General features: G+C 40.0%; 1 protein-coding gene across 1 annotated transcript in view; it reads right to left on the bottom strand.

The window, feature by feature from the left end:
- THSD7B (thrombospondin type 1 domain containing 7B) overlaps positions 1-23,001 on the bottom strand; it is a 466,994-nt gene that overhangs the window by 209,621 nt on the left and 234,372 nt on the right. The window contains exons 9-11 of the mRNA XM_056861246.1: positions 11,405-11,520; positions 5,626-5,758; positions 3,152-3,255 (exon numbers count right to left, since the gene is read on the bottom strand). Coding sequence (XP_056717224.1) covers positions 3,152-3,255; positions 5,626-5,758; positions 11,405-11,520 — 353 coding nt within the window. The remainder of the gene's footprint in view (positions 1-3,151; positions 3,256-5,625; positions 5,759-11,404; positions 11,521-23,001) is intronic.

Raw genomic sequence — 23,001 nt, 5'->3', positions numbered from 1 at the left:
GTCTAACAGCCAGATAAGCTCCTCACTATGCTAAAATTGCTGCCAGTAACTGTTTAACCTCTCCATAACACAAGTCTGTTTGTATCTGTGCATGGTATGTTATACCATGTGAGCATTCAATTATCAAGGTCTAGACACCGATAATAATAAATCTAACATTTAAAAAAATGTTTAGGAAGGCAAATTCCCTTCAGGCTGTGTCTCACACACACACACCCAAAAAAGGAAAGAAAATAGTATAATGTGTTATATATATTGCAGTCTTAACATCCATTTTCCCTGTTTAAAGACAGGATAGATAAGATAAGGACTCATTTTAGAAAGTACCTCGGTTGCATGTATTACCTTTGTATCACATGCACTGATTGCATAATGCGTTCCCCTCTCCTCCAAATGATACTTAAATATGATTTGGGTCCATATTAAACAGTTAACATGCCATGTAAATTATTTATAATGAACATACAGGCGTAAGGACCCCGCTCCCTCCTCCAGCCAAGACCCCTTAGATAGTAGGGTTCCCCTCTTATTTTAGATTTAGTTTTTTAATAGGCACCCCATTTTACAGACTAATGGAGTTGAGCCATGGCATTGGAAATTCCCAGGAATGAAGAGGAAGGGTGTTGCTGCAAGAAAAGCAGAACAAATGTAATCTGCCCCAGCTCAGTGGCATTTCATTACCAATAACAAAAGACTTTTCAACACTGGAGACCTCACCCAAGATCCTGACACACCCCAGAGGTGTCTGCCCAGCCCAATGATGTTGGTATTTCATTAACCAACTCCTGGTTCCTCTTCTTCAAAAAGGTCACTCAAGACATTAATTTGCCCTCCTTCCTTTTTTCAGGAGTCATGTTGCTTCACCCAGACTCTTGTGTCCATACAAATCTAGCTCACTTCAACCTAGTTAAAGTATGATAATCATGTTGCCTCACCGAGGCTCTTTGGGCCCATAAAGATTTGGCTCACAATACCCGAATCAAGGTATTTTTTTCTCAATTTTTCTCACCAAAGTTTGACAGCAATTAACTTTAAACTGCTTGACATATCCAAAGACAGAATATTCAAACCCCCACCTACCCTGGGGTCCTTCTGTCCATAAAAGAAGGACCCCCAAACCCAGCAAATTGTTCCTCAGATCTCTGGCCCATATCACTGTTGGTCAGAACTCTGGTTTCCTTTTGAGAATTCTTGCTGCACTTCACAGAAGAAGAAGAGCTGGTTTTTATATGCCGACGTTCTCTGCCACTTAAGGGAGAATCAAAGCGGCTTATGATCGCCTTCCCTTCCCCTCCCCACAACAGACCCCCTGTGAGGTAGGTGGGGCTGAGAGAGAGTGACTAGCCCAAGGTCACCCAGCTGGCTTCGTGTGCCGAGTGGGGAAACAAATCCGGTTCACCAGATTAGCCTCCACCGCTCTTAACCACCACACCGCACTGCCTCTCTAGCAGGCTTTCCCCCCCTTGCTTTGAAGGCTACTCTGCTTCTTGGATCTCTGCTGCATCTACCCCAGACCTCTTCAGGACTCAAGCCCCAGATTTAAGGTTGTATGTCCCTTCCCTAAAACATCCCAGTTTCCTCCCTTCTCCCTTTTAAAAAGTGCACACTCTCCGTGTGTGCATGTGTGTGCACGCATCTGTATGTTTGCTGAGGGAATCAGTTCTCAGGTGCTTAGTGTAGGTTCTTTAATTTTTTAATTCTTTTTATTTTATTTTGTATACAATAAAGTTATTTGTTTGTATTTACAATCACTCTCTCTCACACACACACACTCTTTCTTCATAATTTCATTTTGCCATACCCCTACTGAGATATACACCCTGATAAATAGAGGCTACAATGTCTCACTAATTTTAAAGCTAATTTCCCTTTTGAAGCTAATTTCCCCATCTCTGGGCCTAGTTTGGGTAACACAGGGATACACAAAATTTAAATTTTCAGAACTTCTGTAGTCCCTTTATTTTCAAGGGGATTCTTCCATATTGGCATTATTTTTATGCAGGTTTTCCCCATCAGCTGTGTGATTGTTTTTAATCCATTACAATGCATAAAGTCTTTATGTGTGTATACATATATTCCTCCAAAGTGTAAATGGGCTGGCATTATGCTGTATCCCCCCCCCCCCCCCATTTCCTTCCTTACAGCAATCTGGAAGATGGAATGTTCATTTCTCCTTTGTGAATCAATGGGTCTTAAAACGATCCTTCCTTTACTCTATTTGACCAGTAGACATTGTTGCAGACTGAGTTTCTCCTTCCCACCCAGAATGAATAGTGCAACCATTATTCTCCTTTTCCTTTTTTAGAAATCAACCTGCCAACCATTTTATCAGTGTGACCTGATTAAATTGATCAATATGACTTAAGCACAACTTTGTTCCAGTCTTTATTTACCCACACAAACATGCACCTCCTCGCTCTCTTCAGCTGGAAGGGGCCACATTTTCTAATCTCTTCATACTTAACAGAACCATGGGGGGGGGGAGAGGGAGGAATATGTCTAGAAAAATTAGTGCCCATTGCCAATGAACCATTAATGTAAGAAAGGCATAGCCAACACCAATACTATCACAGTTCACAATGGAACACTTGTTAAGTACCCTTCACTGAACAGACATACTGCATAGGGGGGCATTATGACACCCTAAGTCACAAAAGAAAGAAAAGGGCAGTAGAATAATATAAAACAAAAAAGAGGAAAAAAGACAAAACAAAAACAAAAACAAAAAAGAGGAAAATAAAAAAGATGGGGGAAACTATTTAGAACAACAATCCTACAGAAATAAGTTAAGACTTACTATAGATATACGCTGTCACTACAACCTCGACAAGCCTTAAGTCAAGTTTGAGTGTGCTTTTTCTGTTACTGTGGTACAAAAGAAATCATTCAAAATACCACGGTTTGAGGGGAGATTAATTTGAGTATTTCTTTTGCATCATGGCAATTGTGATAATATATTAAGAGCAACCCGTTCTTTTCAGTTTGGGAAAGATGCAAAAGGATTTTTGTCACACAGTTACTGAGAGTGAGATATAAAAATACCTGGCTTAAAAGATGCCCCAGGTAGATAGGGGGCACAAAATGAAAGTGGATACTGAAGAAATGCAGGAAATCAACATTTTACAATGGAGATTCACTTCTTCCTTCTTACCTCTCCACTGCAAGCCACGACCACATGGCTCGTTGACTCCTAGCATTCCCTGTCTTATGGAATCTGGCACCAGTACACACTGACTCCATTTATGGATCTTCCAGCTGGAATAGTAACAGAAGAAAAGTTACAATGCTATGATCTGATCTTAAAAATAATCCGTCAAATTGAAACGGAGTGTCCATCTAATTTGTGACTATTTTTCCGATGCAATTTGGCTAATCAAACTTCAGCACTCCATCCACTACACCATAGTGGCTCTCTACATACTTTAGTTGTGCTGTGTCAAAAACCTGACAACAAATGAGAGAGAATGTAGAGAATGTCCAAGGGAAACAGAATGTAACAGTAAATTGATACACATTGATTAAAATGAATATAGTGTGCTAAATGGGTTATAATTTGACCAATATTTTAATTCATCTAGTAATACAGCTGTGAACACAGAACTTTTGTTACATATCTTCCCATCAATTTAGAAGCAGCTTAGCACTGTTATTCTTTCATTTTATTTATTTAGGGGGGGAAACTCACAGACTACTGATGCTAGTGCAATGCCATTTATCTGTACTCCACAGAATACCATTAGTTACAATAAAGCTGTAGACTTGAGTGTGTATATTGGTGTGCAATAGTATGGCTGTGGTTTTAAAGTGTTGGTTTTAAAGTATCCCCTACCTAAGGACAGGATAGGACAGGATATGAACCATCAAACTTTTAAGAAGGATCTGAAAATCACTTATTAAAACGAATATGTTTGTAAACTATGCATGATGCATTGTTTAGCTAGCTCAGTAGGTTCACCAATGTATCAAATATAAATGCTTAAATCTAGTTTTCTTTAATTACACATATAACACGTAGTTGTATTGTATTATGTTTACTAATGGACAGATGTTCTTGGTGTAGAAAAATGTATTTAACATCTGCAATCAATTGGCAACCTGATCTTAAAGATCTTTACTGGTACATTGCACATAATTTGGGTGACAACAGCTAAACCAAACTTTTATGCTTATCAAGAATCAGTGATTTAGTGCTTTGACCTGTTTCCTTATAACATAGGAAAATTCATGTGGTTTTCAGCCCTGGGACTCATACTGCTTACACGAGTGCTGTGATAAAGCCTCGTCCTACCCTCACTCCTTGTATTATAGACTCTGCACATCACAACTCCGTTGTGAAGGGAAGAGAACCAGCTCTAGCATAGCAGCACTAAGGCAATAGACTTCAACCTTATCAAACCTAAGGCCTACTTTGAACATCTATTAAACTGCAATTGTGCAACAGCAAGTCACATGACATCAGGATTATATGGCATGAAGAGGGGACGCCAGAGTTAAGTTCTCTCCAGTGTCCAGGACACTGAGCAGCAGACTAAGGCCCTTTTTGCATGGTCAATTTTGATGCTCGCTCAAAGCTTTTTTTTTAAATGCAACTTTAAAAATGCCTTTTAACGGTCCCAATGGAAAAAGAAGTTCCACTCCCCTCCACCTTTGTTTCTGTTTGCATAGCCATTAGCATATGCATAGCGAACGCACCTCTGTTGTTTTGCATTGTTCCTTGAGGGGGATTCTTTGTGGCAAACACCAAAGGTCGCGTTAAGTGGGCTCTTTTGTAATGCGAAGCAGGTCTGTGCCTGCTTCGCAGACACTTCCGGAATGACGGTTCAGCGTGCAAAATTCAAAAAAGTATGTGGGGCAATTCCGCCTGGAGCGCGCTGCTAATTACCATGCAAAAATGACCTCAGAGATTTAAGGATATGAACCACAAGTCAAATATCAGGAAGTATATAGGAAGCCATGGCCGTCAGTCTTCAAGACGTGAGCAAGGCTGTTAACGATAGGATAAACGAGGTCATTAATTCATAGGGTCGCCATAGGTTTGAAGCTCCTTGATGGCACTTAACACACACCCCATGAGGAACAAGCCAAGGACCAGAGCTATATTGGAATCCTCTCCATTGCTGAACAGGAATAACCACACCTTGCTGTCCTGCTGCTCCTTTCAACATGTTCAAAAAGAAAAGCAGGGTGTGAGGCAACTTGGTTATTTATGCACTTGTACTCACTGTAGGTTTTTCCAAAAAGCAGCCAACAAAGAAAAGAAAAGTGGCTGTACAATGGCTTGGGAGCAAGCAGGTGGAGCCCTGCAACATGACTAAGAGCCCCAACCACTAAGAGACATTGTATAGCACCACCATTTTATTGGCTGTTGGGTCACAGTACTGGTGGAAGTCTCAGAAATCTCATTGTGTTGATAAAAGAACCCTACAGCCACTCTTATGAACCACAGTGATCCACAGGAATGACATTTTAGAGGGCTCAACGGGATGTCGTGGGAGAGGGAAATTAGCAGAAGTCACTGCCCCCCCTTAAGGGTACTTTGGCTTTCTAACCATGTGTTTTATACAGATTTAAAGTACTACAAACCTCACACTTAAGAGATTTTATTCTCTTGATTATTTAAATTACCTGTACACAGGACAAAGAGGGATGTCTTCACACTCTCTTTCTTCAAACAAGGTGTCTGGGCATTCCTGTCCTCCATTGACAGCATCTCGAATGATAATCCTGTAGCGAGACTGTTTCGTTGTAGTAGAATTACCTGATTTTTAAAAGATGTAGTACAATGTATTTCTACAAGGGACAGTTAATTCCATGCATTAGGCATCTTGCCTTTTACTGAAGAAGCCCCTAACTTGATAGAACCAAAGTCAGAACCTAGTAAAACATACATTTTATCTGGAATCCTCACAATCAGCTCACGGGCATGATTAATATGATTAGGTCAAAAGGAAAGGTATCCATACAGCTTCTGATCCCATACCTTTTCTCGATTTAAAAAAAGCCATGAGGATAGTCAATTTCAAAATCATATTTTTCATATATGTAGGAAGAAAGAGTTACAGGAGAAGAAGGCCAGTTATAAAATAAATAAATGGTATCTAAGGTCTTTTATGCCTGGCTGTTTCACTCGCTGTCACCACTCCGACGACTTCAGGTGTTTGTTTGGATTATGCATGCCATTTCTGACCGTCAGAGGTTGCCTTGCTCTCCCCCTGCGTTTCCCTGCGTTTTCAAATTCGAGATAAAACAGCCAAAACAAAAACTTAGCATTAAATGTTGTTTACTTATTTTAATATTTGTATATTGCTTTTCTTTCCAAAGGGACCCAAAGCAGCTCACAATAGCCAAAAGAAAAATACCATATAAATAAACCAACCACACAAAACAACAAATAATACACATTCCTAATTTATATTTTTCTTTACCTTAAAACATTACCTTCATTTTGAAGGAACTAACAATTAATCAGCTTGTATTTTTCTGATGGTCAAATTATGGCATGTCCTTTTTAACCCAAATTTAGGCAATTTACATTCTTGCAGTTATCCGCAGAGAAAAAATAAAGTTCAATCATGTTTACTCCAGAGGTCTATCAACTATCGATAAAATTTCTTGCAGAACTCCGCTTGTGGAAGAGAGAGGAAGGGTAATTTTGCATGATTCCTTCCTTAGTGTAGCCTCCCATGGCTTAATATTTCCAGGAATTAAATGAGACTGCTTGTGGAAGGAGAAACAGGGGAAAGTAGGGGTTTGCATTCAGCTTTTCCAAACTGGGGGTGGGGGGAAGCTGAAAAATATGTGTTCATCATTTTCTGTTTTTTTTCTTCCCCCGGCTGAAAAAGGTGCTCTTTGACAACAAGAGAAAAAGCCAAATCCAAAAACACTGGGGGGAAATCGGCTTTTTCAGCTTTTCAGGATTTCCCATAAGTTTCAATGGAGGCATTTAAATTCCATTGAAGGTATAATGGAGGTATTTAAATTTTAAATGCCTCCAATTGAAGCCTATGGGGAATCTTTGGGGAGCTGGGGGGGATGTTTTTTTAAGGCAGAGGCACCAAATTTGCAGCATAGCTGCTGGTGACTCTTCTTAGAGAAACCCCTGAGTTTGGTAAAAATTAGGTCAGAGGGTCCAATTTTATGGGCCCTCATTTTTCCTCCATTGGAAACAATGGAGGATGAATGGGGGCATCTTCTTTGGGGTCCCCATAAAATTGGACCCTCTGACCCAATGTTTACCAGATGTGGAGGTTCTATGAAGAAGAGTCACCAGCAGCTATGCTGCAAATTTGGTGCCTCTCCCGTAAAAAAAACTGCCACCCCCAGAGCCTCGCAAAGATTCTCCACAGAGTATATTGGAGCCATAAAATTTCAGTTATCTGAAAAAAGCTCGAAAAATATCTCATACTGGTATGAGGATTCATCATTTTTCAGAAATACAGAAAACAATCAGGTCTAATATACCAAAATCTGAAAAATACCAATTTTGGGGGGTGCACACTCCTTGGGGAAAGTCCACGACTGTAGCAACTTCAGCTAGCAGCTGGTTGGGCATAACCCGCTGTTTCTACATTCAAATGCTTGCTGAATTATAATTTATTATCAAAATCCATTGCACAAATCCATTCATTTTCAGTCTTTGAATTCTACCTTATTGCCCTATTTCTCAGATTAAAAAAAAAATCTTCGGTAACGTATAACATGCAAATTTCAGTCACCAGCAATGCAATACTAAACAGAGGTACACCTAAGCCCACTGACTTCAGTGGACTGAGGAAGTATAATGGAGGCATTTAAATTTTAAATTCCTCCATTGAAGCCTGTTTAGGATTGCACTATTTGTATTTCAAAGGCAAACTGTATCCTTTCTTAATAATAGTAACTTTCATCAAGAACAAATTATACCTTTAATAGGTAAGATGATATATGACATAGAAAGGAATCAATAATATGGAGAATTCTCTACATTTCCTTTTCAATTCCCGTTTTAAATTTATGTTCTCCATTATCATGTTATTTCCTAACGCTCAGTGCCATCTACACACACTGAAGGTGTATGATAATTCTTTGCCAGGAAGCTTGACTGATGACATTTAACTGAAGGGCAAGCAATAGGTGGCAAAGCTGGATGTAGATTTTCCAGCTCATTTCCAAGTATTTTGTCTGATGATAAATATTTGATCCACTACCAATGTCTAATTAACTTTTTTTAAAAAAATGCCCGGTTGCTTAAGTCCTATTAGGCTGGTACAGATTTAATTTTATTTCTGGCGTGTAATACCTGTTCTTCTTTGTCTGAAACTTAAGCATTCATCTACCTACTGCTGTTATTATATAAACTCTTCATGCATATATATCTCACAGCGTTGTCTAAACTTCGAAGTGTACTGCATTTTTAATTGTGCAGCACAAATGAAAGAACCTGCACTCAAGCCATATCAATAAGAAATCCAGTGAGCGACAAAATCCCCATAACTCACTTTTAATTTAGAACCATATTAAAATAATAACTCCGCCAAGGAAGTTAAATAATTAATTTTGGAGGATTTTGTTAAATATATATATACAGGATTATCCAATAAACAAAGCAATTTACTAGTTAATTTATTCCACTTATTCAAACACTGCTCGTTGAAAGTATACTAAATAAGCATCTAATTAAAATACTATTCATTGTTTTTAAAAGGACCTAGGAAATCTACCAGAAACTGAGTGCATTGCAGTTCACCAACAGGAATTTTTGAAGGGATAGAATATATGAGAGCAAAAATATGAACAAATATAACTTTCATGCAGAGAGTTAATTAGATACAGAATTTGCCATTATAAGTATCAGTGGAGCACTCTGCATAAAGCATGCTTAAGAACCATACTGGGGGAAAGCTTATCTAGTAAGAAACGGCATTTTAATTACAGTGGTATAGTTTTTGTCTTTTAGTTTTTGAAAAAAAATAATTATTTTGAGTGCTCAATGATTTTTCCAAAACATCGATGAAAACATGGCACCCACTTTCCCCTAATCTTTTAAACCTGCTTTCATTTCACTGCTCTGCAAACTGCTTTCTCTAGGAAAGGCTAAGTGTAAGAGAATGCTCTTGGTGGCTAGCATTTTATTTGATATCAGCACAAGAACATTATTATCATACTCCGCCCCTTTCTACAGAACCACTGAGTATTTTGAAAGACTGGGCAATGAATAATTTTCGTTTAAAAAAAAATGACGTAGCGAGAACAACTTCACACCCCAGCTAATTCAAATTATATTACTTGAATCTGTTTCAATATATCAATTATAACTTTCTCAAGATAGGATTTGACCAAACTGTGCTGAGATAAACTGACCCAGCTTTCAGCTGGCTTAAAAACTGGTTAATCAAACTACTATCTCCAAGTTGTGCTTGTGTAAACAGTAATAATCACTTACAGGGTGTCTACATGAATGCTATGGGTTATATTATTGATACTCAGGCCTGAAAGACCCTGGCTCTAAATAATGATCCCGACCCTCATACTGGATGAAGGTTTCATTAGGCTTAAAAATAAAGGTAAAGGTCCCCTGTGCATGTATCGGGTCATTTCCGACCCATGGGGTGATGTCACATCTCGACGTTTACTAGGCAGACTTTGTTTACGGGGTGGTTTGCCAGTGCCTTCCCCAGTCATCTTCCCTTTACCCCCAGCAAGCTGGGTACTCATTTCACCGACCTCGGAAGTATGAAGGCTGAGTCAACCTTGAGCCGGCTATCGAACTCAGGTCGTGAGCACAGCTTGGACTGCAGTAGTGAAGCTTACCACTCGTGCATAGTCAAAAGGCCTGATTGAAGTAAAGTTTAGATGTGTCTATCGTTCACAGCTTTGGTGGGGAATAATTGATAATGAGGTGCAAGAGAACCATCTGGACTTTCATAAACACTGCTAAAATCACAACAAGCTCAGGTTGACCTTGTTGAAAAGTGACCTGGAGTTACTCAGCGACGTGGAGTTTGCCAAAACACACCTCTTGTTAGAAAGTGGTCCTCCTCCAAGGATGGCTGCGCAATCGCAGTGGGAGTTGAATTATATAAGATAGTAAGATGTACGCACGCTTGAATAGTAATGAGTAGATATGCCAATTACTAACTTGAGTTCCAAATATGCATACCGGAAGGAGGAGGGGAGATGCTTTATACTGTATGTGATTGTGAGGGACAGTGTGCTTCTTTCTCTTGCCCCTTGAGCTGGAGGGGGGGTGCCTTATTTGTGCGATCACAGAAATAAACTTTTTATTCCTTTCACCCCCTTGGTGTGGTTTATTGGCTCAACAGCACCAGGGCCCGGACCTGCTTTTGTTAACATTATTGCAGCAGGCCATTGTATAAGGCAGACTGCAACATACCTGTAGGTAGCTAACAGATGGAGACACTGGTTCACCTGTACGTCTGTGTCAGAGATGGATTGCTGGGAACCCGTCACAAGCCCTACATGCCCTCAAGGAGCTTGTGCTGCGACCTCTGGCTAGTTTGAACCAGTTAGTCAAAGCAAAGGCAAATTTGCCATCTGGATATTGAAATTCCATTATAAAACCCCAATTTATAGCAAGTCAGCAAAAATGAGATCAACAGTGGTAGTAGTAGCAGTAGTAGGACTAGTAGAAGTAGCAGCAGCAGCGGTAACAGGAGGCGCTAAGATGTGGACATGAAACTGCTACAGAATCAGACCCTTAAATAAAATTTGAAAGCTTTTTGAGATCCTTGTTCCATATCACAAAGTCCATGGATCACTGTATCTATGGAAACATATAAACCTATGGCAACAGGCTGCATGTGAACAGTGCAATCCTAAGGACACTTTCCTGGGAATAAGCCCCAATGAATAACCTAGCACGGCACTGCAATTCTATTAACCTTATGTATTTAAGGTGTTATCCAATAGGAAATGCACAGGCTAGAACTTAAGCAAATAAAATTCTGGAATTGCAGTCTCAACAAAAGTCTGGATCTGCCTAACTTGTGAGCTTGACACTCTACTTCCTTTTGGTGCTTTATCCTTTCTTCAGTTATGAATGTACAAGCAGAGCCATATGTTCTTAACTAATTTTGTAAAGCACTTAAAAGCGACATGCTGCCAAATTAATGGTCCTGCAATATTAACATATGAGAAGGTGATTTGGAAGTTCTGGCAAGCAGTGAGGGCAGACCCATGTCGCTCTTTCCCACCATGCACTACTTTGGCAGCAGCAGTACAAGCTTAACATCGTTGTAATGAAAGTTGATCCACAGGATCAAGATGTCCGACTGGAAAATTCATAATTTCAGTTCACACCTGATACATTGGAAGTATAAAAGATGGCTAAGCAGATTTGCGGCTGAAGGTGGAAAGGGAACAGTGTATTTTCAGGTCTTATTTGCTCCCTTTTACAGAAGCTTACCGTTTTGGCAAACAGTAGGGCAGCTCGTCCATTCACTGAAAGGGGTCACCACGCAATCTTTTTTGCAGGGGAGCAGACAGGGGCGGACTGTTTCTGGCCTGATGGATTCTGGGCACCTGTCAACACAATTGGAAATGTAACACATGAGAATTCCTAGAAGGGACAAAAATTATTTAGGAAAAAAAAAAGTTCAACCAAGAACCAAGATGAAGATCCCAATGAAAGAGCTGTACATTTAATGATTAACTTATTTCCAAATAAAAACAAGGAACAATTACAGGAACAAATGCATTAAATACCATTAAACCTCGAGTGCATTAAATACCATTAAACCACGGTTCATAAATTGCATTTGCCTGTGTTCATGTAGCCTATACTGACATTTGAGCGCAGGAGATCAAGTAAAAAGGCAGCAGGCTACTAACTTTGTGGATATTGCAAAGCCGAGGAAGTTCTTTTGTTTGCTAGCAAGGCTGATTAAATTATCATATTGACATCTTAATTATTTCTGTTCCTATTCTAAAATATATTGTTGGTACAGATCAGTCATCGAATTGATTGACTCTGTTAGTGTCATTCATTTTCTTGTAAACGTAAAGTAAGCAAGGCACATTTACCATCAGCTAACTGCATGGTTTATGATGTATCGTCCAAACATACTCAAAACACATTACATTCCTTTAAAAAAAAAATCTGTTTTCATTATTATTCATTAAGCAGCAGTCTTTCTAATTTGTTTCTACTTTCTCTCCCCCAGGCACTCCCAGGCAGATCAACCAGAAAATTGGCGTATCCTTTTGGTATGGAATGATAGAACACACCAAACAGAAATAATCATTTATTAAAGAAGTTTTACAGTGCAATCCTAAGCAGAGTTACATACTTCAGTGGGCTTAGAAGGGTATAACTCTGTTGATGACGGCATTGTATTGGAGTGGTGCTGACCGGCAGCACCAACTAAGCTGTTAAAGAAACGTATGCTTTGCTTAAAGAATGTGGCCTAGGCCTCCTTGTCACACATTACAGAGGACATAGGTTGTGTCTGGGCCCCCACCCTGTGTTAAATGTAAAATATGAGTTGTGGGTTCTCCTCAATTCCTGAGCATGCAGTACCCGATTAGGAACATTGCACATGTAAAGTAGGGTTGCCAGCGGGCTGCCCCCAAACACTCAGGACTTCCGGGGGCAGAACCCTTGAAAAAGAAGAATTGTGCTTGATGTGACATCACTTCCAGAGAAAACCTAGAAGTGATGTCACAGCCACCCCAGGACAATCTAGAAATCCCCTAGATCTCTATGGTAAAGAGATTCGGGGAATTCCTAGAGCATCACAGGGTGGCTGTGACATCACTTCCAGATTTTTGCTAAAGGAGATGTCATGACACATGTAGTGCTGTTCCCTCCCCAATTTTCCTTCCACTGCTCAGAGATAAACAGCAGTAGGGAGGTGGCAAAAATGGGAGAATGCCCATCACCGCTGGATAAGTAGCAGTCCTAGTGTAAAGAAGGGGTTTCAGCCTTCTTTGGACAGGCATTCTCCCACTATGGGGGACTCTGGGGCCAGCAGCAGAAACAGTGGGAGGTGGAAATGATGTCACACTATGTGCTGATGTCATGTTCAGGCAAAAACCCAGATGTGACATCAGAAGTCAACCAATGCCTTAGAAACTCTGGTGACTAGAGAGTGTTAGCTGATGTGCTGATGTCACATTTGGGTTTCTGTGTGAATGTGCCATCTGCATGTAGCACAAACTCACGTCCACTCCTTGCTTCACCTCCAAAGTTCCCAACCGAGCCAGGCAAGGGGCTGGCATCCCCACCACTGCACTGGTTTTCCAGCCTGAAATACTCCTAGGAGTTGTTATGGGGCATGTTGGGGAAAGCCATGTGTATCTCAGGGGATATGTGGATTTCTCTAAATGGTGCCCCCCATGACTGTTTCAGAACGATAAAATGACACAAGGGGGAAGGATGAAGCCCCTTATTTATTTGTGTTGTGGCTGATCCTAATCAGGCACTATATGCTCAGGAATTGAGAAGAACCCGTAACTCATGTGCAATTGGGTTACATATCATGCAAGACACGGACCCTGGCCTCTTATATAAAGAAATGCTTACATATTCTGCTGCAGGAATGCTTCCATTCCTGTTTTTTTTGCTGTACGCCCCACACCCGCTGTGAGCTCATCTTTTACCAGCCTAATAATCTCCGACTGCTAGGTTTAAACCATTTTTCCCCAGTCTCTCAATCTAAAATATAGTTACGTGAATAAAATTTGTATGTCATCAGTTCCCAATTTGAATTATGCGAGGGAGGGAAAGGGGGGGGGAGTTGTCTATGATGAATGACATCAACTCTTCTACCTTGGGATAGTAAGAAAGAATTAGCTTTTCAAAGTCTAAATTCCCATGTAGACAGATTGCTGAAGAAACACCCACCATCGGGAAAAAACATCCCACCAATCATCATCTTAATCACTGAGCCTTTAAAGTACAGAAGGACCTCAGTATCAATCATACAGATGACAGACCTCTTCAGTAGGTATCCATGTGTAATGTATAATATCATCAAACAAACAAAAAAAAGGTCTTAAAATTAATCCAAGTGTAAGAGAGAAATGCAGCCTTTTAATAAGTACATATATTGTTCTTGGGAGAATTTTCAGTGTATAATGCGTTTTTTGTTTCCATTATCTCTTTGGAACGTAAAGCTATTGGAATTCATTTCTAGGCTCTATTCATTTTTCTACCCACTTGGAAGTCTGTAAAATAGAAAATGAATTTAGCTTTCATCTCCTTCAAAGAAATGGGAAGGAAAATCCTCATTTCATAAATTCAGCACAGTAACGTAAATTGAATATTTATGCAGATACATAAATCTTTTTTTTTAAGTTACCCTGCGGTTAAGCATTGCCATGGCAGCTTTTAAAGAAGGACTGTATGTTTAAATTTTCATAACTAGTCAAATGTGATATAATAAGCAGGTCCAGTCACAGGCCATTTTTCTGCTCATTACTGTAATTAATTTCTAGCAAACCCTATCTGCATACCGCAGGCCTCAAGTAGCATAAGCATTGCATGTGTTAAGAAGGATCAAGAGCTGAGAGCTTACAGAAGGATGAAGAACTAAGAGCTTTATCCTGCAAAGTCCATCTTCAACACGCAAAGTCAGCAACAAACATGTTAAATAATCAGTGCTTTCTGAATCAATAACACCTGCATTTTCTGCTGTAAGATCCTCATTAAATTCTAGTGTTTGTTTGCATGAGAGCCAGTGTAGTGTAGAGGTTAAGAGTGGTGGTTTGGAGCGGCGGACTCTGGAGAACCGGGTTTGATTTCCTACTCCTCCACATGAGCGGCAGAGGCCAATCTGATGAACTGGATTTGTTTCCCCACTCCTACACATGAAGCTGGCTGGGTGACCATGGCCTAGTCACACCCTCTCCACCCAACCTACCTCACAGGTTGTCTGTTGGGGGGAGAGGAAGGGAAGGTGATTGTAAACCAGTCTGATTCTTCCTTAAGCAGCAGAGAAAGTCGGCCTATAAAAACCAACTCTTCTTCATATATACCAAGTATTGCAGTGGAGTATTCTCATCATGGTCTCTCCCCTCCTTGCCTTCAAACTCACTGCTATGCTTACAATTCCATGTAGGGCTGTCGATTCGGATCAACCCGAACCGAAAAACCGCTGAATTTCCCCCAATTCGGTGGTTTCCGATTCGGATGGAATCAAACGCGAAAAAAGGCAGGAAAAGGATGCGCCGAATTCGGCGAGTTCGGGCGAACGCCAAATAAATTCAGCAGGTTTGGAGTTCCCCAAACCTGCCTTTTCCCGCCTTTAAAGGCCGCCCTGCCCGGTTTCCTGGGAGTCCCAGGAAACTGGGTGGGGCTGGCTGGTCCCGCCCAACAGCTGAGCATCAGACCGGGAGGGGGGAAGTGCTCTGTGCTGCCTGGCCAGGCAGCGCAGAGCAAATTCAAGACCCACCGCCCCTCTTCCCGGGACTCCCGGGAAGAGGGGCGTTGGGTCTTGAATTTGCCCTGTGCTGCCTGGCCAGGCAGGCGCAGAGGGGTTTAAAGACCTACCGCCCCTCTTCCCAGGACTCCCGGGAAGAGGGGCGGTGGGTCTTGACTTTGCCCTGCGCTGCCTGGCCGACAGGCGCAGAGGGGTTTAAAGACCCACCGCCCCTCAGAAGCAGCTTCCCACTGAGAACATTCTGATTCCATTACATTATTGTCCCACTTATCTGTGGCAGAAACAGCCTAGTATAATACTACAATACTGGACTTCGGAAGATCACAATTTCCGAATGTGGAAGAACCAGATTCAAATTCCCATTGTGCCATGATACTCACAGGGGCCAGTCTCTCTCTCTCCTCAACTAACACTCTGGGCTCCTTGGAGGAAGGGCAGGAAAATGGTGTACAACATAATTAAACACTCTGACTCCCAGCACCAGCTGCCAGAAAAGTTCTTCCACCCAACCAGAGCCAAATGTCTTCAGTTAGTGGGTGTTACACTATCATAATGCTTCATCTTCACCATTTCTAACTTCATACCGTTCCTGGCTATGGGTCTTCATCAACTATGTAAGCTATAATATTGCTTGGGGTGAATCCAACCAGGTTTTCCACTGATGAAAATGAGAAGAGTGGTCCCTTCTGACCATTTGAAAAGGTTATGCTGGGGATAATGGAACTTGCATGGACAAAAGCCATGTGAGACGGGTGCTGTCATAAGGGCAGTTGAATGAGATTGGGTGGAACAGCTGGTTGAATACAACACTTTGTCTATAGTGTTATATGATTGATTTTGCCTTTCAGTTTTAAGTGGTCACAACTCTGCATTGTGAACCAACTTTCCTAGTGAAGTGAATTTGAATATTCTCTTCACAATGGATTTTAAGAAGTTTGACCTTCTTCATTGTCTGGACCATACACTAAGGAAACATATCTTAAGCCTTTGGGATGTGAGTACTTAAAAGATCTGCAGATACGATGAGCCTACCAGATCTCATTTGTAAGGCCCTTAACATTCATTCTTAATTTCAGAGTCCAGCTGTTCTGATATTCCACAGGAGTTGGCAGTTATCCACTTACAGTGTGCTTTATGACAAGTTCGGCAATTTGATTAATGCTGGAGTAACTAACCCCCATTCCAATCTACTTTACTGATTATTCTCATGGGATGCCAGAGCAAAGAAAAGGGAGGTTTATCTCTGAGAATGATTCCCAGTTCCATCCTACCAGGGTCTCCCAGATCCACACTGGCTCTTTGTATAACAATTATTTCCAAGAATAAAATGTATTTATTTATTTATTTATTATTTCCAAAACAAACACAACCACACAGGTACTTTACAGGATAAATATGGTGAAATCTGACAAATGTGCCACTTTCCAAGTCTACTGGAGTAAAAGAACAAATTTTAAGAAATCTCAATGAGTGAAACTTTTTTAGGTACTTTCTTATTCTATTTCAGTCTAATGATTCTCTTTAAGTTATCAAACCATTCTGATATTCCACCTGAATAATTTTATATTCCGCTTCAACTCAGCATCCCTCTCCTGAGTCTTCTTCACCAGGGAAAAAGAACAAAATAAGCTTTAAACGCTGTATGTATGACACAGTAAATGAAATAAAGTAACGTTGATAATCTTCCTGCTTGTCAATGGACACTAGACAGTCCCTTTTCTCACTCAATTAATCTCATTAACCTAAAGAATTTTAATTAATTTTACTGGAGTCAACAGTCTGCTAACTTTTAGCAGAATTGTTCTGAGGGATACAATAAGAATTAAAAGTAGGCTGTAATTCTCAAAACTCATTAACAGTGCAAAAAGTAATTAGCAAATGTCTTGCTTTAAAAAAAAATGTATTTGGGGAAACATCTGTGCTTCTCACTTTTCTGAAATACTAAACCAAAGCAGAAAGTTAGGTCATGCTCAGTGCTAAATATGTTGTTTTTTATTCACAGGGTAACCTCGATACAATTGACAGCATGGTGCATATGCTGAATGTACTTTTTCTTTTCAGAAGAAGTCAACAGATGCTAAATGAATCTCTACACTTCTTCAAAATAAATACTAAGTTGCTTCTGTTTGAATGCTGGCTGCAGTCTAGAGGCATTCATAAAACTGCCAGAATGTTTTTTTTTTTATGAGTTTAATTTTTTATTCTTTATTTAAACTCATTTCAGGTTGTTACAGTTTTGGCACTCACATCTTGCAAAAGGAGAGATCATGTGACCAGCTTTGTCGTGGTGCAAGTGGTTGCCACTTTTTGCATGATCAGGGTAACATGAATATTTTCCAACTTTGGTACATGAAAGCATGTGCTTGCAATAAAGCTGGATTTCCAACTGCATGAACCCAAGTTCAAAAATACATATGTTGCCCCATCTATACAAACACTAAGTGTGCATAACGACAGGATCACAGGTTGCTCTCCTTACACCAAAACTTTACATGAATAGAGGTTTAGACAATTTGTATGCTGCCTTTCTACCTTAATAAAAGACTCAAAACTCACAGTTCTAAAATGATAATGATGATAATGATAGCAAGTAATAGTAGTAGTAATTAGGTAGGCTGGAAAACAGGGCTAAAACTAATAAAATTAATTTCAACAGAGATAAATGTAAAGTTCTGCATTTAGGTAGGAAAATTCAAATGCATAATTATAGGATAAGGGAGGTTTGTGTAGGCAGAACTACATGAAAAAAGGAGTCTTAGTAGACCATACACTGTACATGATTCCTTTCCTTTTATCCCTTAGAAGCTCCTTGATCCATTGATCTTAAGCAGCATATATCTAGTGTTTGAGGGATATATGGACTGAAACAAATCTTGCCACTGACAATGTAGCCTTGGGATCCCTATCGCTTAGTAGAAAAGGCATTATGTCAGACACAGAGGCATTAGATTTGTATGTTAAAAGGGGGGAAATATAATGTGATCGAAGTTCCTCGTAAAAGCAGCATTCCAAAAGGGCATGAGCTAGTGAATCGACAGAGCCAGAAGAGCAAGGATAGGTCCTGTCTGGATATGGTATATTCAAAATTCTGCCCTGCATAACCATAGAGGGGTTAGCATTCAATCTAGCTAAACAAAAAGCTCCTAGAAAGACGAGGAGTTGTCAAATATGTATAAGCAAGCAAACCACATGGTGGTGGTATCCCGAAGAACTGGGATGAACAAACACGGCGAGAATGAAGAGTAGTGCTGTTATAATCAAGCTCTTTAATGCGCTTTTTAATTTTGGTGAAAGCTTCAGTTTTCCCAAGATCTAATAACATATCCTGCGAGAAGCCCAACAATGACAGTTTCTCATCTAAGATTTTTTGCCATGAAGATTTAAAAGGGTCATGCTTCAGAGAAGCTAGGAACCCCTCAGTGCTAAAGCACAGTTTAAGGTGTAGTTTAAAGGCAGCCAACCATGCCCTAGCTTCGAGTGGCATTTGGCCAAACTCGGAACGAAGAGTAACGCCAGCAACACATCGAGGGGCATTTAGGAGTTTTCGTAAGAACTGAAGGAATGGACGATCTATAGATTCATTGACGACTGTTATCCAGATGGCAACACCACAGAGAATAATTGGGGTAATTTTTAGATTAAAAACCTGAATAGCCCCTGGAATATATTTGCCACCTTTGGTGTGGAAAAAGTTGGCAATAGCACCAACCCCAGGTTTAATTTTGTTGGACACTGCTTTTTTATTTTTATTTTTCAAGATATTATACTGTAAGGAAAAACTTTTCAACAACATATACATTTTATGAATAGGTACCATAAGGAGAAATTTAACAATATTGTCGAAAAGGTCTTTCATCGTTAATAAAATATAATGTAATAAAAAGACTTCCCCTTCATCTTCCTCCGTCTTGCTATAAATTTGTACACTCTTTTGTATTTAAAATTCTAATCCTACTAGGATATTTCAAACTGCAGTTTCAGTTCTGTTTTCTACCACTATTATAGATATGACAGTTACATATTATCTTTTAGCTTAAAATAATAGTAGAAAGGTTATTTTCAAAGATTATCATTAAAGTGAAAGTATTAGATCAATAATAACTAAAATTTACTGGTTGTTATTTAATTCCATAGTAAGCTCTCCGAGTCTCTCTTTCACCCATAGGTTGTACGATGTCTTTTGGATTTGTTCTTGCCATGGATTTTAGTTTTTCCACCACTTCTAGAGTTTTTTTATATCTGTTCCTTTTTGTCCAGGTTTCAAAGATGGAGCTTCTTTCCCTTCTTCTTGTTCTTGCTTCTGCTCTAGAATAGGGCTGACTAAATCTTGTTCATAACATTTCAAAAAAAAATCAATGTCTTCCAGTGAAATGATGGTTATTCTGACCCCTTTGTAGGTAAGAGTAAGTCCCTGTGGAAATATCCAGGAAAATCTTATTCCATTTCTCTTCAGTATCACAGTGAACTCTTTATACATGTTTCTCTTCATCATCAAATGTTGAGGGATATCCTTGAGTATTATCAATGGATTTCCCTTCACTGACAAAGGATTGTTGTAAAAGATTTGCATAATGATGTCTTTCATCCTGTTGTCATAGAAGGAAATCTTGACATCTCTAGTCTTCAATTTTTCCAGTCTGGATGGTAAAGGGATTCTGTATATTCTATTTATTGCATAGTTCAAATCTTGTTCACTTATATGAGTTAAATCAGTCAATGATTTTATAATTGATTCTCTGGTGTCACCTAGTTCTTCCGGCAAATTGCGAAGGTGAATGTTAGATTCTCTTACTTTCATCTCCATCATAGCAAGTTGGTCTTTAATAATCTTTTCTTGGGAATGCATAGCTTTAATTTGTTGATCTTGATTTTCCAGGGTTTTTTTTATTTATTTCTGTTCTTCAACTGTCTTTTTTATTGATAAATCTATTTTTCCCATATCTGTTTTCATTGTAGTCACTTGTGATTTTATGTTTTTCATGTCACTTGTCAGAATGTCCAGTTTTTGGCTAATAGATTGGGTGAAGTTGGTTAACATGCCAGTTAATTGAGTCAATTGGTGTGACATTTTTTCCTGCTGTTTACTTATCTGTTGTTTAGCAAATATATCAGTTTGTTTTGCTAGCATTCCCTGTATTTTTTCAGTCTCATTCATATTTATTTCTAAAAAAGGTTCCAAAAATTTTGATGTTACAAGAGAAGTGATGCTTAAAAATTCAATCTTTAACAAAGTCAAAACTTATATCCTTAATGTTTGTCTTTTGAGTGGAGTGGCAGGGCCCAGTTCTGTTTACTTTGTATATCCGCCAAATTTAATCAGTTTAAATTTTCCCCGTTGTAATAAAAATGAGACTTAAAGTTTCAACAAACCTTCAAGTTTTAGTGACACTCTATCTCGGCAGTGGAGTAGGAAGTAGACAGGATGTTGTTGGTTTGCGGACCTTCCGTCGTCTCCTCTCTATGATCCTGGGTTGTAGGAGTTATTTTGCAGTTGAACGAGGGAAACGCACTTCCGGTCTTACAATTTAGTCTGTCCTCTCCGATCTCAGTGGTGCTGGATCTTAGTTATAGGATACTTTGGAAAGCAGCGAGTATGTTTCCTTGCTGTCTTCCGGTGCTCCGAGATATTGTTCCAGTGAAAACATGGCTGGAGGACCTTCTCAAGCCGGGAAGACCCAAAGGTATTTTTCTTGTTTACTCCCACCCCTTTCGACATCCCGGGGTCTGATTGGTAATTGTAATGTCTTTCAAAAGTCCAGTTTGTTGTGTCTAAGTACAGATCAAGTAGATAAGGCTCCTACCAAATTATTCAGTATCTTTTTAAATTACAGTCACTTATATTTTGGGCAGAGAAATGGGGATTGCATAGGTGATTTTCCCAGTCTTTCAAAACTTCAGATTCAAGGTAAACACAAGAGAGTTCTTGTAACTTACTCAGATTTTGGAAGATGAGGTTTCCATTCCAAAAATATTATTATTTAAGTGTTGATAGATAGAGGAGGTCGAAGCTTGGAGCCAAAGAGAGGTTCATGGCCTCAATTGCCGGTGGGACAGCATCCACACCTCTGAGAGGCTTAAAAAACTCTCTCAGAGAATATGGGAGTCAAAACCATTCTTCACGGCTTGCAGGGGTGATCCTGCATCCTAGTCCGCTACTTAGGACTGGGGCGGAGTGCCTTATTGCACCCCAATTTGAACGTTTCTTGGATTCCCTTGGGGAGATCCCTGAGGGACAAGGTGCTCAGGCCAGCGCTCTACCGGAAGTCCTTTGGACACTGCTTTTTGATGGGCATTCCAATTTAGGTTATGAGAAAAAAGAATGCCAAGGTAAACAAACTCCTTGACTTGGTCAACCTTAAAGCTGTCTAATACCCAGCGAAAAAGAGGCATTTTTCTCCTCTTAGTGAAGATCATAATCTTATATTTACGATGGTTTATTTTAAGATCTTCCCTAGAGCAGTACTCAGAGAAGGTTTGTAAAGATCTCTGAACATGATTCAGCAGTGTGATGTGGTAGCTAAAAAGGCAAATGCGATTTTGAATTGCATCAACACAAGTAGACAAACAGACAAGTTTTTATTGCAGCAAGTATAGTGTCCAGATCACACAAAGTGATGGTATCGCTTTACTCTGCTCTGGTTAGACATCACCTATTGTTTTCAGATGTGAGCACCACAGTTTAAGAAGGATATTGACAAGCTGGAATGTGTCCAAAGGAAAACAATGAAGTTGGTGAGGGGTCTGAGGACCAAGTCCTATTAGGAAAGGTTGAAGGAACTGGACATGTTTAGCCTGGAGAGAAGACGACTGAGAGGTGATATGGTAGCCAGAAGGTTGGACCAGAACCAACAGGTTGAATTTAAATCAAAAGAGTTTTTGGCTAAACATTAGGAAGAACTTCCTGACAGAGCAGTTCCTCAGTGGAACAGGCTTCCTCGGGAGGTGGTGGGCTCTCCTTCTTTGGAGGTTTTTAGGCAGAGGCTAGTTAGCCATCTGACAGCAATGCTGATTCTGTGAACTTAAGCAGATCATGAGAGGGAAGGAAGGGATGAGTCAGTGCTCATCTCTCATAGCCCCTTCTTACATGCTGATTGCCACTTTGGGGACAGGAAGGAATTTTCCTCCAGACCAGATGTGGCCCAGGGATCCTGGAGGGTTTTCCCCCCCCCCTTGCCTTCTTCTGGGCATAGAGCAGGAGTCACGAGGGGAGTGAGGGCGGGGAGGTAGTTGTGACTTTCCTGTGTTGTTCAGGGGATCAGACTAGATGACCCTTGAGGTCCCTTTCAGCTGTATGTTTCTAGTGCAGTTTCTTCCAAGAAAGTCCCATTCAACCATCTGGAACCTCAACAAGGGTGATATGAGAGCAGGTAGTCCTTCAGGTACTTTAGAACTAGAGGCTGCCCAAGAACCCCCCAAGCAAAAAACACGCTTCTGAAAAGGAAACTCAGGAAAAAAAATAGTTTTATCAACTAATCGATCTATTGTAAAGGTTCTTGTTCTCAATTTTATCATCACAACAACCCTCTGAGGGAGCTTACAATGACAGAGAAGACTGGCCAAATTAATCTGGTGAGATGGATGGCTAGATGAGTTTTGAACCCAGATGTGTCCAGTGCCAGTC

Source organism: Euleptes europaea, chromosome 15 (assembly GCF_029931775.1).
Source record: "Euleptes europaea isolate rEulEur1 chromosome 15, rEulEur1.hap1, whole genome shotgun sequence".
In the NCBI taxonomy this organism is placed as follows: domain Eukaryota; kingdom Metazoa; phylum Chordata; class Lepidosauria; order Squamata; family Sphaerodactylidae; genus Euleptes; species Euleptes europaea.
The sequence above is the reverse complement of the archived record's forward strand: the minus strand, read 5'-3'. Positions and strand labels throughout refer to the sequence as shown.